Raw genomic sequence first — 15,518 nt, forward strand, 5'->3', positions numbered from 1 at the left:
TTTTTTGCCAAACAATTTTACATATCTCGCACTTCTCAGCAGCTTAGACACTAAAATTAGCACTAATGATAAATCGTTCAATACATTATACAAGGCTAGGCTCAAACATAAAAACTATTTGTTCGGGCATGCGAATGGTTAATATTCCGGTTATCCAATAGGAAATCAACCATAAATTTATTGAGATAATACTCACTATCTTCTTTGAGGTTTCATCACAACGCCATGCAGAATTGGTGTTATTGCCTGCCATCGTCTAAGCTGCTGTTGCAAACAAAAGTTAGCAAGAAAGATTCGAGGAGTTGTCTCGTTCTGTCACCGTCTGTCTTTGCAATGTTCCTTAACCTTGTCACGCTACGAGGCCCCTTACAGTCCCTTTCACTGCAAGATTTTAGACCTCAGTCCTAAGTCAACCTGCGGAAGAAGGGCCTTCCGGTTTTCTGCTGAACCAGTCACTTTCGAAAGTTTTCTGCAGATAAGCCCCTTTTTTGAAAATGTAATAATCATGACTATGACAACAATTATTACTACGATAACTGCAAGACAAGTCCCAAACAGAGACTGCAAACTCCTTCACGTTATCCATCTTTTGTCGAATCTCCCTCGGGTGGGCCTAATGTATACTCTACTCCGAGTTCCTGGATAAGTTATTTTTAGATAATAACCGCTTTCCCATTGACCTATTGATTGTTGCTTATATGAGTTCAGAATTGGATGTGACCCTAGATATTTCATATGTACTGGCCATATAAGATTACCTTCTTTTTCTCCAGTTCTTGTATCCTTTATGTCTTGACACCTACCGTGGTATCTTACATACCCATTCGTTCTTTTACTAATGGTATTACACTTGAGAGCTACGGCCCCTTGTATCATGTATAGCAACAGGGCACTCCTGTATTGTTGGTCCGTGATATTTGTTTTAATGTAGTTTGTTAGTCCAGAGATACAGTGGGTACGGAAAGTATTCAGACCCCCTTACATTTTTCACTCTTTGTTATATTGCAGCCATTTGCTAAAATCATTTGTTAATTTTTTTCCCTCATTATTGTACACACAGCACCCCACATTGACAGAAAAACACAGAATTGTTGACATTTTTGCACATTTATTAAAAAAGAAAAACTGAAATATCACATGGTCCTAAGTATTCAGACCCTTTGCTGTGACACTCATATATTTAACTCAGGTGCTGTCCATTTCTTCTGATCATCCTTGAGATGGTTCTACACCTTCATTTGAGTCCAGCTGTGTTTGATTATACTGATTGGACTTGATTAGGAAAGCCACACACCTGTCTATATAAGACCTTACAGCTCACAGTGCATGTCAGAGCAAATGAGAATCATGAGGTCAAAGGAACTGCCTGAAGAGCTCAGAGACAGAATTGTGGCAAGGCACAGATCTGGCCATGGTTACAAAAAAATTCTGCTGCACTTAAGGTTCCTAAGAGCACAGTGGCCTCCATAATCCTTAAATGGAAGACTTCCTAGAGCTGGCCGTCCGGCCAAACTGAGCTATCGGGGGAGAAGAGCCTTGGTGAGAGAGGTAAAGAAGAACCCAAAGATCACTGTGGCTGAGCTTCAGAGATGCAGTCGGGAGATGGGAGAAAGTTGTAGTAAGTCAACCATCCACTGCAGCCATCCACCAGTCGGGGCTTTATGGCTGAGTGGCCCGACGGAAGCCTCTCCTCAGTGCAAGACACATGAAAGCACACCTGAAGGACTCCAAGATGGTGATAAATAAGATTCTCTGGTCTGATGAGACCAAGATAGAACTTTTTGGCCTTAATTCTAAGCGGTATGTGTGGAGAAAACCAGGCACTGCTCATCACCTGTGCAATACAGTCTCAACAGTGAAGCATGGTGGTGGCAGCATCATGCTGTGGGGGTGTTTTTCAGCTGCAGGGACAGGACGACTGGTTGCAATCGAGGGAAAGATGAATGCGGCCAAGTACAGGGATATCCTGGACGAAAATCTTCTCCAGAGTGCTCTGGACCTCAGACTGGGCCAAAGGTTCACCTTCCAACAAGACAATGACCCTAAGCACACAGCTAAAATAACGAAGGAGTGGCTTCACAACAACTCCGTGACTGTTCTTGAATGGCCCAGCCAGAGCCCTGACTTAAACCCAATTGAGCATCTCTGGAGAGACCTGAAAATGGCTGTCCATCAACGTTTACCATCCAACCTGACAGAACTGGAGAGGATCTGCAAGGAGGAATGGCAGAGGATAAGCAAATCCAGGTGTGAAAAACTTGTTGCATCTTTCCCAAAAAGACTCATGGCTGTATTGGATCAAAAGGGTGCTTCTACTAAATACTGAGCAAAGGGTCTGAATTCTTAGGACCATGTGATATTTCAGTTTTTCTTTTTTAATAAATGTGCAAAAATGTCAACAATTCTGTATTTTTCTGTCAATATGGGGTGCTGTGTGTCCAATTATGAGGAAAAAAAATGACCTTAAATGATTTTAGCAAATGGCTGCAATATAACAGAGAGTGAAAAATATAAGGGGGTCTGAATACTTTTCGTACCTACTGTATCTAGAATTCACTCTGGGATCCCTGAATTCGGAAAGTACTCTAGAGTCTGGAAGACAGTTCCAGTCTTTATTTTGAATCGTTTCCCTCTGACTTGATGTAATATAATCACTTCATCGCCTACCTTAAATGGGTTGGAGCTAAAATTTCCTTGATCGGGCTGATCTTCAATTTTGAACTCACTTGGTTTGACTCTGTAATTGAGAAAATGGGTACATTGGTCAATTAATGTGTCCCATTCTCATCTCTGCGTCTCATCTCATGATCCAAGATGTCAGACTAAGTCGTTTGAGTGCGTGTGTGTTGTGAGTTATCTGTGAGCTATCTGAGTAGTTTCATCAGTTTCATCAGTGTGAACTTCTCGTTCTCTAGTTGGACAAAAGTGTCACATTAATACTAACAAAGTGCGATCGTAAATCCTTCAATTTATGGTCAAAGCACAACAGTTAGTATCTCCGTGCCGTCAACTGAACCTTATATCAAGCGTGGCTTGTATTTCTGACGGCTTTTCGCGGGTTTGGAGGATTTGGATGATCCTACCTGGTTGGACTGTGGAAGCTGTCTTGGAGATCGAAGTTATCTGTAGAAGCTGAGAGCGAATAACTGGAGTGGATTACCCACAAAGTGGATTTGGATTCCACTGCTGCACTCCCTACCGGTACTTTACTATGAAGGGCTTTATTGGTGCTTTTGGAGAAGAGATGAAGGGCCTGACTCGAATGCTGTGTTTTTTTATTTTACTGTGCCTATCTAGCCATTACAATACTGAAGGTGGTTTTCACGGGTATGACAAACCATATTTAGCGACTCCACTTACGTTCACAGCACACAGAGGAACGTCTGCATCTGGTTTTGCACTAGAGGTGCCGTGTGCCAGACTGTCTTCTATACTCCAGTCCTGTTTTTGCACCGAAGACCTGGTCTGTCTGTCCAGTGTTATGGCTCTTCAGGATAATTTTACAATCTCTATAAGTGCCCACTGGAATTTTAAAATAGTAGAGACAAATTCTAAATATTATAATATTAAATCATTTAGGCAGAGGTGCTTGATTGTTTTATTACTTTTGATTTCGGGAAACGTTCAACCTAATCCAGGCCCAGTTTCTGACTCTGCATCAAGCTTAGAAACACCTGCAGATTTTAAATCAAGGTGCGGACTTGGTTTTATTCATTTGAATGTTCGGAGCTTAATTTCTAAAATGGATATGGTTCGTATTTGGGCACAATCCACTGATGCGGATGTAATTGTTCTAACTGAAACTTGGCTAAGTAAATCTGTTCAAGACAAGGATATTTGTATTAGTGGTTATAATGTATATAGGTCTGACAGACCAAAAAGGGGTGGGGGCGTAGCAATATTTATAAAAAAAAAGGTTTTATGTTAAAGTACTGCTTTTTAAATCAGTGAGTAAACAATTTGAATTTTTAGCTCTCGATCTTGAGGTTTCTAAATCCCTCAGCATAACTGTTGTTGGTTGCTATAGGACACCGTCTGCTGATAGTAGTGCGCTCCCTTCTTTATTCCAGCTATTCTCAGCTCTTGATGCTAAAGAATTGGTAGTTTTAGGTGATTTAAATTGGAATTGGTTGCATTCAGCAACTGATGAATTTAAAACCTATTGCGATGCATTGAATCTTTTTCAGATTGTCGACAAGCCCACTAGACCAAACCTAAAATGTCCAGAAAAATCATCACTCATAGATCTAATCTTAACAAACACTCCCCATAAGTATTCAACTGCATCCATATTTGCGAATGACATCAGTGATCACTGTGTCATCGCAACAGTTAGAAACACAAAAATTCCTAAAACTAAACCAAACATCATAACCAAGCGTGATATGAAACATTTCTCAGAACAAGGGTTTCTACACGATTTGAATGATTTGGAGTGGGAACAAATAAATTTAATTCCTGACCTTGAAATAGCCTGGGAACTTTTTTATGCAAATCTTTCTGCTTTAGTCAACAAACATGCTCCTCGCAAAAGGTACAGGGTGAAGGGTCGGAATAATGCATGGTTTTCTCATCATTTATCAAATATGCTTCATGAGCGCAACCTGGCATGGGCAAAAGCTAGGAAAACCGATTTAAATTCAGATTGGCTTGATTTTAAGCGATTGCGCAATGCATGCACGGTTGCAATCAGAAAAGCTAAAGCTGAACATTTTCTTATAGAAACATCTCACAATCTAAACAATTCATCAAAATTTTGGAAAAGTGTTAAATCATTAACTGAAAATAATAAAGGCATGGAACTTCCATCATGTATTAATTATGGCTCTGATACAATCATTGATAAAGTAAATATGCTTAATTGTTTTAATGAACACTTCATTGCTTCTGGTTTTTTGTTTGATTCAGTTAATGGTGCTCATGTGAACCCTTCGACTGTTCAGTCAGAGAGCTTAGTGTCTAGTCAATCATTCAACTTTTCACCAATTGCAATCTCTGAGGTGTGCAAAGCCCTTAAATCTTTAGATGTTTCGAAATCGGCAGGTCCGGATAATTTAGAACCTTACTTTTTAAAGCTAGCAGCTGATTTTATTGCCCCACCTCTGACTCATATTTTTAACCTTTCACTTGACTTAAATGAAATTCCACTTATATGGAAATCAGCTTTTGTTCTTCCTCTGTTTAAAGGCGGAGATCCTACACACCCAAATAATTACCGGCCCATTTCCAAGCTGTCAGTTTTGGCCAAAGTCCTTGAAACATTGGTCAACAATCAATTAAAAGAATTTCTGTCTGTAAATAATACCCTGTCTGATTTTCAATCTGGTTTTAGAAAACAACATAGTACAACTACGGCAGCCCTAAAGGTAATAAATGATTTTATTGAATCTGTTGATAACAAGAAACACTGTGCAGCCTTATTCATCGATCTATCAAAAGCATTTGATACTGTTGATCATACCTTACTGATACAACGACTTGTCAGTATTGGATTATCTAAACATACGATCGGTTGGTTTAATAACTATCTTTCAAACAGAACTCAGTGTGTACAGGTAGAAGGTTTTATCTCTGGTTCACTCAATGTCACTAAAGGTGTGCCATAGGGGTCAGTCCTAGGACCACTCCTATTTACTCTTTATATAAATAATATAGATCATAATGTTCATAATGTAAAGTTTCATTATTACGCTGATGATACAATCATATATAGTTCAGCATCCACACCCAATCAGGCTCTCTCTCAGTTACAGCTTGCATTTGATATTGTTCAGCGTAACTTATTTGAATTAAAATTAGTTTTAAATGTTGATAAAACAAAATTCATGTTGTTTTCTAAATCCAAATCAATCCCTCATAATAATCTTCTGCCTATTACTACGTCCCAAGGTTCAGAAATTGAGTTTGTGTCTCAGTATAGGTATCTGGGGATTTTAATTGATGACGCTCTCTCCTTTGGCCCTCATGTCCAGCAATTGGTGAAAAGATTGAAAGTAAAATTGGGTTTTTACTTTAGAATCAAATCCTGTCTTTCCTTTGAGGCAAAAAAGAGGCTTGTTGCAGCGACTTTTCTGTCTGTACTGGACTATGGTGATGTTATATATATGCATGCATCTTCACAGTGTTTACATGCTTTAGACACTGTTTATCATGGTGCACTGAGGTTCATAACAAATCTTAAAACCCTCACTCATCACTGTGTGTTGTATACTCGGGTTGGCTGGTCTGCGTTGTCCATCCAAAGACAAAAACACTGGCATGTTCTTATTTATAAATCTATTCTTGGTTTACTTCCTTCATATCTTTGTACATACATTTGTAAAAAGTATGCTTGTAGCTATAGCCTCCGGTCACAGGAATTATTTTTACTGTCTGTTCCAGTGGCACGTACAGAGTTTGGGAAAAAGGCATTTAAATTTGCTGCTCCCTCTGCCTGGAATTGTTTACAAAGTACATTGAAACTGAAGAAACTGGTTTCGTTGGACACTTTTAAAGTATTTTTAAATGATTTGGAGAAGGAAACATCGGGCTGTAGATGTTTTAGCTAGCTATGTAGTGATATTGAAATTTGATTGGATTTGCTTGTGTGTGTATATGTGTATGTATTGTTGGATGTTTGTTAAACTCAAACGTGCTGTGTCTGTCAGTCTTGGCCAGGACGCTCTTGTAAAAGAGATTCTTAATCTCAATGTGCTTCTTTCCTGGTAAAATAAAGGTTATAATTCTCCCAATTTCTCATTTTTTATGAACCATTCTTTACATATCTTTACATCTCCCTCAGCAATCCCATTACTGACTGGCTGATACTTTACGCTTTTTATTAATTTGACCCCGACTTTCTTACAGTATTCCTCAACTTCTTGTCCTGTGAGGTTTGATGCATTATCGCCCCTGACTGTCATCGGTGGTCCACGATATTTTATCCACTCATTTAGTGCTTGCACTACTACTGAGCTAGTAGCCTGTTTGCATGGATATATTTGTAGGTAATTAGTGCAGTTATCAACTATTACTAAGAAGTCTCTTCATGTTCTTTTTCCGTTTTTATTGATCCGTAATCATTATTTCTACTTGTCATTTCTTTCCTACATTCAGGACATCCTTTCCTAATTCTCAGATAAGTTCTCTTTAGATTTTGTATGTTAAGCCCCGTGTCTTTACAATATTTTTCCATGTAACTTCCTCAGAGATGTAGGATCTCAACAATATATATATTTTTTCGCTTGCCTTGGTGATAGCTCTGAGTTTTTAGTTATTCGGACTGTTTTGTCCCTAATATAACTGTCTACTTCTGCATTGCCTTTGGCAGCTACTGTTGATTGCACAGTGTGACTGCTTTGATGCAACACTCGTGGTTTCACTCTAATAGCACGGCAACTTCCTTCCACAGAACATCCTGTTTTAGCGGCTTGCCCTTTGCTGTGCAAAAGTTAAGTTTCCATGTTTCAACATGCTCTGTCAGCGCTTTATACACAGTCACTATCTGTGACTAATACTGCAGCTATGCTGTTTGTTTCCTTCATATGCCTTAATGCATTTACAACGGCAGTAACTTCAGCCAGTTGTGCTGATTCCTCACTTGCCAACTGTCCTTTTTGTTTGAAAACTATTTTACCTCTTTCTTTTCTAGTGAAGCCCCACCAGGTTTTCTCGTCCTCTTTGGAACCATCTATATATGATATCTATATATAATAACAAATACTGTCCCCTTTCGGGATTTCTGTTATTTTATCCTTTTTAGGGATTTTCCTCTGTCCAAAATGAATTGAGTATCTTGCAGTATTCTCCTCCATTTTGCCCATGTAAACTGATGGACCTTAGGTGCCTCGCTTACTAGGTTTTTGGACGCTAGTTGAGTTATTCATTCTCCCTTGGATTCAACTATTATTTGTTGATCTAAAGCTAGTGTTTTTATTGGTATCAGGCATTTAGCTATACTGGCCAAAATGTCGGATGCTGATTTTGGTTCATGTTTTGCCTGGTTAGGGCTTTGGGTATGACATGAACTGGATTGGGTTTTTCTTATCTTTCTCATTTTCCTTATCTTTCTCATTATACAGTTCTAGTTCTATCTCATCCTTATTATTCTCTACGCTGACTACCAATTCGTCAATATGTGGCCCTTAGGTAGACCATTAGTTACAATATTTTGCATTAATCAAGTACCTAATATCTGGTTCAGTTACTTTGTTTAATGCCTTATAATTGGTTACCAATCTCCACCTCTGATCGGGTTTAGGTACAGCCTGTAGCGGTGAGTTTGTAACTGCGTTTTCTACTTCTTTAAATCACCCCTAATTGTTTTACTTCCTTAATAGTTTCTTCAATTTCTGCTAAATCCTTTTTATTAATTGGGTATTGCCTTTGTGGTTTAGGTATGCCACCTTTTATTTCATATTCATATTCACGGTTCGGTGCATGAATATACACAGAGAATATTATATAATATTATTTTTATATAATATATAAAAAATTAAACTCGTGTGCAAATTAATTAATGTAAGCCCGGGTTCTTTATGGACACCTAATCTGTAGCTCCGATTTAGCTCTGAAGCTCCGTGGCTATAATGAACAGTCTGCGATGTCAAGATTGCAATGCTGGAATATGTTGTGTGTGCGTGCGTGCGTGCGTGTGTGCGTGCGTGCGTGTGTGTGAGAGAGAGAGAGAGAGAGAGAGAGAGAGAGGCGCTGGCGCGATCGAACAGTGGGAAAAAAACATACTCCGTCATTTTGTTCATAGGACATCATTCAAACTGAAAAGTGTTTATTTATATTTGTGTACACTCGCAATAAAACACAACATTGTGCTTTTGTCAAACTGTAAACTCTTGTCAAACTGTAACCTACAACTGTCACCCAACACAGTAAGTTACACATTCTATATTGATTAAAAAAGAAAATCTAATTTGTTTTTAATGGTAGTATTATTTTATACAGACATAAATTATTTATAATTCAGATGAAAATAAAGTTAGTGTTGATTAAAATTTTAAGGAAAACAAATATATTGATCGGAAATATAGCAAATAAATTTTAAATCGGTTAGGCCCGTTATCTCTGCTCCTGTATCTAACATGAATGTCTTGCCATTGTAGTCTATATAGAAGAAGCCTTCTATTTCTTTAATTAGGTCAGATTGGATGGTTGCTTTTCCCTTGGGGATTTCCTATTTCTGTTCCCTCTAAGATTTGTTAGTTCTCATTGATCTCGTCTTCGTTTGATCATTACTGTTTAGAATTCTCCCTGTTACTTTTTGTCTAGCCCTTGCTCCCTAAACTTATTTTGTTGTTCTGGGGTCATTTTATCCCATTCATCTTTTGAGACATAGGTTGAGGTACTCGGTTTAGCGCCATTTTTGGTGGCTTTTGGGATTGTCCTCTATTAGGTTTTCCCTGTCTTCCTTGCCTCTGTGATCTGCCTCTTCTTTGATAGCCATTTATCTTGACTGGTTCCCCTTGTTCCCTGGGGCTTTTTGGTTTTTCAAAGTATTTAGGCCCTTGTGGGGCATTATGGTTCTGATCTCCTTTGAGCCTTTCTGACCTTCTCTGACCTTGCTGCCTGTTTCTTGTTAGGTTTTGGGAGTCTTGATTTCCCTTTTTCTCGGCTTCCTGTTTGGACCGCCTATCGTACCTTACTGCAAAAGTTTGTAACTCGTCCCTGTCGGTTTCCTTCCCCCAAGTTTTCAACGGGGTCAGGCCCTGGAGATCTTTTTCAAACGTCAGTAGTTCCTTTACTGTCTGGATTGGTTCTCTGCCCCTGTGGGCTCTATTTTTTACAGAATATTAGAACTCCTGTGCTCCTAATTTCTCTCAGCCTTTTTTCATACTTCTCTTTCGCAGTTGTCCCAGATATGTTTCTCTGGTGGAGAGAAATATCCTCAATCTTTAGTTCCAATCCTACTAGTTGATGGATCATTAGTTCCCTTTCAGTCGAGAACGTCTTACATAGTCGCTAGTTGCTTTTTGCTTCGTAGTCGTACGATGAAACGTCCTGAAACACCGTGAATTCTATCACACTCACGTGTTGAGTAGATATGCTCCTGATGCTCAGTGATCCCTTCACATCTGGTGTTGAGCATTGCTCCTGTCTTGTGCAATGGAGCAGGCCTTGTTAGTTTCCCCTTATTGGCCAACCAACCTCCTCCTCTCGACAGCCTTCCTGACACCTTCCTCTGAAATATTCTCAGGGATGGGGCACCCGCATCTAGACCTTGGAAAGTTCCAGGTCTGGTTCTAGTAAGAACGGGACGCATTGGTTCTGGTCTACCGCAAGAATTGTTATGCAGTAGAGACCATCACTTCTGTGAGCACCCTCTAGAAAGACGCTTGCTCCTCTAAAAGAAGTCGAACCTGTTCATTGAATTGAGTCTTCTCTCCCGAAGTTGTTCAATAACTTCTGTGCTCCTTTTTAACTGCTTGTGGTTGGAGTGAGGCTGTTCCCTCCACCTCAAAATGTTGTGGCTTCTACATTGGCGCACATCATGAGGCAGTGGATTCAAACGGAGTGCGATTTGATCGTCAGGTCCCTAAGGCGAGCAAGGATATATATAAACACCTTGCGTCCCCTCCTTACCCTCTTGGCTTTTTCTCTGGTGCTTCTGCACTGCATAAAAATGCACTGATAAAAAATCTGGGTGTAACATTTGATGTAGCGCTTACATTTCAATCTCATATTAGTTATATTACCAAGACTGCATGTTACCTTCCTGATTCGGACCAGGTTCAACCCTGTTTAGCTTCATTAGGAAACCAGGCAAGAGCTGCAGGGTCAAACAACATTTAACATTGTAATCATATAATGTTCTGTTTTTGTGTGAACCAAATTTCTACAATGAAGTGAATAGTCAATTTCCTGACCCATTTGGAGTTGACATAAAGTTGACCATCTGAATTAATTACAATCACATGAACTAATGAATATATTCCTTCAATGTCATGTCAGTTGCTTTGGATAAAAGTGTCTGTCAAATGCATTCATGTTGTAAATGTTCTACTGATCTGCTCTCTGCTTTCATTATTATAGTGAGTGGAGATGATGGATCTGATTCATGGTCTGTGGGAAGTTCTGCTTATGGTTCATTCAGATCACGATCAGGAGCAGACCCAATTTTCGGTTCATCACATTCCAGAGATTCATCTCACACAAGTTACGAGTCAGGGGCCATACAACGATATAACAGCATTGAATTACCACTACCAAGCAGTGAGTGTCTTGTCTTTGGCCCTTTCAGTACATTTTGGTCTCCCTGTGACCTTCTTTACAGCATTATAGCTCATGTTTTTTTCATGAATATTTTGTTGTGAAAATATAATATTTAGTCTACATGGTCGTACATTTTTCACCATTTATTTTCCCCCGTAATAAAATGTGGACCCTTTCTACATCTCCTGCGATTTTCTAAATTTTTGATAATTTAATTTATGACAATAAATGCAAACCTGATATGAAAAAAAAAAGAAAACCCATAATATTTAGTTTGATATTCTTAGGTTGATGATCAACATTTTCTGGAGTTTAAGCACCTGTTTATACCGACAATTTATTCTTCTCTATACATCTATATGGTCAACTGCTTGCAATAAATAGCAATCAGGCTTGTGATAAAGATATTTCATAGATAAAACAGGGACAAATCATGTTAAATCCTGTCTGATTAATAAAGTATTTGTATAATGTTTTAATGATTACCAAAAGGCTGCATTATTTTTAGGAACATATTGAAAGTTTTAAAACTCAGAATTTTGTTCCATAAGAATTTCAAACCTTTTACTGATTTAAATTGTTGTTGTTTTTCCCCCAGTGAGTGGAGATCAGCAGTCGGACACATGGTCTGTAGGAAGTTCTGCTTACAGTTCATTAAGATCACTATCAGGAGCAGACAGTGATTCAGTTTGTAGCTCATCACGCTCAGAAGTCTCATCTCACAGCTCAGGATTCGGGTCTTTGCGATCCATCCCGGAGTCTGTGGAACATTCAGGAACCAGAGGAGCACATGGTGTGACCATGATCTCAAAACTTTTCCCAAGAAGATCAAAGAAGCATGATAAGCATTAGGGCTGTAATCTCCCAGTCGATTAGTAGATTATTGGTCGATAAGTTCTGGCTCGACCAAAATTCTGATTGGTCGATTTTTTGCCGCGTTCATTTCATCAGTTTTGCCGCGTTCATTTCATCAGGTGGAAAGCACTAATTGCTAATGGGGGTGTTTTCAGAGCACCCCTTTTTCACAGGTAACAGTCTGTCTTCAGAACACCCACCTTGTTTTCACTTCTTTTGGATTAGCCCAACCCACTGGAAAGAGAGACAGATTGAAGAAAGTACCGGTAGGCTACTAGAAGGTTTGCTGAAATGCTTTATTTTTCAGTTATGCACTTTATTTAGTTTCTGCTCTTGATCTGGTTTGTTTAATAAATATTATTTTTTTTATTAAAGTGGACGTGCCTTTTGTGTTTAAGAGTAAAAGCTTTCAGTTAATAGTCTATTCGTGTCTCAGCCGCGAAGCTGAGCTCCTTCTGCCTCGGCCTCGCTCTGTGCGAGCTGCAGAATGGCTGAAATGATAGTGTCTGTCAGTTATTATAATACATGACAAAAACAATTGTCTAAATTATGTTGCATATTCCTCAAAAGTTCTTATCACTAGTTGACAACATAGTACTATTTTCGGAAATCATAGGCTATGATATTGCGCAGGTGCACGTGATGTAACGCTGTCAGAGCCGACAGACCCGTGTGTCAGACTTTATTTCAGTGCAAAATAATTAGGTCAAAAATGATTTAATATACTGCAAATAGCCTACTAGTTTTTTATGTTTATTTATAATTAATTTGGACAACAAGGCTACCAAGTACTGCGCACAGTGCGCAGCTAATTAATTTAAAGTTTTTTTTCCTAACGTCATTTTTAGTCGATTTTTAGTCAAAAATTTCAGGACTTTAGTCGACCAAGATTTTCATTGGTTGATTACAGCCCTAATAAGCATGAAGACACTTAAGAAAACTTGAATTATATCAAAAGAGAAATTGTGTCTTTATAATGTTGACATTTATAATTTTGACGACACAATATTTAACGATATTACTAAAACTATAAGATATAGCAGTTGTCTAATTAAATTAATGGAGATCATAAATCATATTGATATGTAATTAACATTGAGTGTTTTTTTATTCTTTTATAAAAAAAAAAAAAAAAATGTTTTACTTTCTTAAAAAAATCCTCATTTTAAATCTCAGATATAAATTTGCTAAGGGGTAATTAAATGTAACAAATCATGTAAAAAGTATCATCTTTAAAAAATGTCTGTCAAAATATAACGTACAACACATGTTGAATGATGTTCACTAACCCGGTAAAGCCTAATTTTCAATTAGATTGCCGTTTTTTCTCTTTAGCATGTAGTGTAAAGTATTTCACTCTGTTCTGTGATCATTCCGATTCAATTTCAGCGAGTGAAGAACAAATTCATTATGTATTATGTACGTTATCGTCTCTGACAGACTGAAGCCTCATGCTGATGCCGCTCAGGCTGCCATTTTCTTCCTCTTCTCGGAAAACAACGATGTAGTCGAAACATCTGGTAGTGTGTATTTTCCAGGTAATGCATGTACTCCCTGGACCGCTATTTTTAGTTCTAATATTCCAACCGACGGCGAGTTTAAGTTTTAAGTTTTTGCGGATGTAATAACGTACGTGAGGGGTGAACTATGTTTGATCTTTGGGCAATTATAAAATGTGCTGGAGATGTTAGTGATGGGCGGTATTCCGGTTCATACTGAAAACCGGTGTTTATTTTAGTTATGATATGAATTTTTTATATATCGCAATATTAGTGTATGTCGTTTACAACAACGTTCGGAATGCGGCACGAGTCGCGACACTGTTTGAGAGGGTCCGTTTTCAGTGTTGCACTGTTGTGAGGCACAGCTGTATGAGTTACTTAGCATGACGATAAAGATGGATAGGTTAAACTATAAATGATAGCTGTCAAATTATATTACAGTGTTTCCCATACATTGGTTCACAATATCATCATTGCCCGCCACAAATTGATTTTCCAAAAGGCACCACTTTGTAAACAGCCTTGCAAACCTGTATTAATACTAGTGTGGAATTTGTCTACAATATTCACTCATGACAGTAAAATAGGGCATTCAAAGTTAATCTACTGCAGTATTTCCTCTCTCCATTAGTAGAAAATTAGGTTAACACCCAGTCATGCTTGAAAAAAAAAAAGAAGTAATATACCGTGAAACCGGTAGAATAAAAAAAAATGCCTTGATATAAACATTTGGTCATACCGCTCAGCACTAGGAGATGTTAATAAATTACAAGAGACTGACAAGTTTTTTTTTTAAACCAGGAACAGAGTGGGGTTTTTTTTCACTTGTAATCAGACAGATCTAAAGTTATATTTAAAATCAACATTTCATTGTAATGCATTGTGAAGGATACATGTTCACTTCATAATTTTGCGGCCAACATAAGGAACATGGAGCATATTGGTGAGTGTGATGATGCCTAAATGATCTCTATGATCTTGAAATTTACATTTAATACACTTAGTAACGATACACTCATGTCATGATTCGGATCAATACACGATACTGACGATAAACTGAAGGGGGTGTATTGGAATCCACTGCTGTTTCAATGTATATGTAATGAGTGATTATAATCAAGATATTAATCAATATTTTTCCTTCTAAATATCAAATAAGTTGAATGTCTTCTCTGGAGTTTTTACTTTGTTATAGAAGTTACCAGTGTGATCACTGAAATGTTCTTTTCATGTGTTCTTTAATGTCTGTATTTGATATCTGAATGCAGTAACAGTGCTTGCTTATTTAGCGAGGCTTCCAGAAATTAAATAGGGACATGTTTTGTGTTTGAGAAAGGTCTTCAACGTGTTAAAACATATAGGGGTCATTGAAGTCTATAGTTTAAGGGACCATTTCTTTGTTAAAGCTTTTCTTTCCAGTTAGACTAAAGTGTAGCTCTCCTTGAGAGAAAGAACGCATTATTTTGATGTTTTGAGACGACTCTCCTGTTTATAGTTAGAGTCTGGCCAAATCCAACCTTGGAAAAGTTGTGTGTCGGTGTGTGTGTTAGATTTTTTGGTTACAGGTTAAGGAACCACTGGCATTATTGGAGATTGACTGAGTTGTTGTTCTGTACATGTTTCGCACCCAGAAACCCAAATCTGAGACCTGGAAGGTCACGCCTAATCTCAGGGTCCAAGTGTCAGCTGCATAATCGATGGAGATATGCTTCCGTCTATCTGTATATGTGTGGAAAATTACTATGTTTATCTTTTTCTTAGCCAATCAGAAACTGCAACCTGTAAGCAATGACGTAGCTTAGACCTTGGTGAAGGGTATAACTGCTGTGATGTTTGTAACTGTAGGCGGGGCGGCCAACAAACTCCTGTGTGAGTCTTGAAGCTGAATTTCTGCTGATGAAACTGCAAACTATCTCAGGTAAAACTTTTCTTCAATGTATTATAATTCTGACTCCGGGT

General features: G+C 38.2%; 1 protein-coding gene across 1 annotated transcript in view; it reads left to right on the plus strand.

The window, feature by feature from the left end:
- Positions 1-15,518, plus strand: part of LOC308695803 (GTPase IMAP family member 8-like) — a 36,024-nt gene that overhangs the window by 19,865 nt on the left and 641 nt on the right. The window contains exons 5-6 of the mRNA XM_081374019.1: positions 11,023-11,202; positions 11,801-15,477. Of these exons, the coding sequence (XP_081230145.1) occupies positions 11,023-11,202; positions 11,801-12,054 (434 nt within the window). The 3' untranslated portion in view covers positions 12,055-15,477. The remainder of the gene's footprint in view (positions 1-11,022; positions 11,203-11,800; positions 15,478-15,518) is intronic.

This window comes from Scardinius erythrophthalmus (genome assembly GCF_964197995.2).
Source record: "Scardinius erythrophthalmus genome assembly, chromosome: 9".
Lineage (NCBI taxonomy): Eukaryota > Metazoa > Chordata > Actinopteri > Cypriniformes > Leuciscidae > Scardinius > Scardinius erythrophthalmus.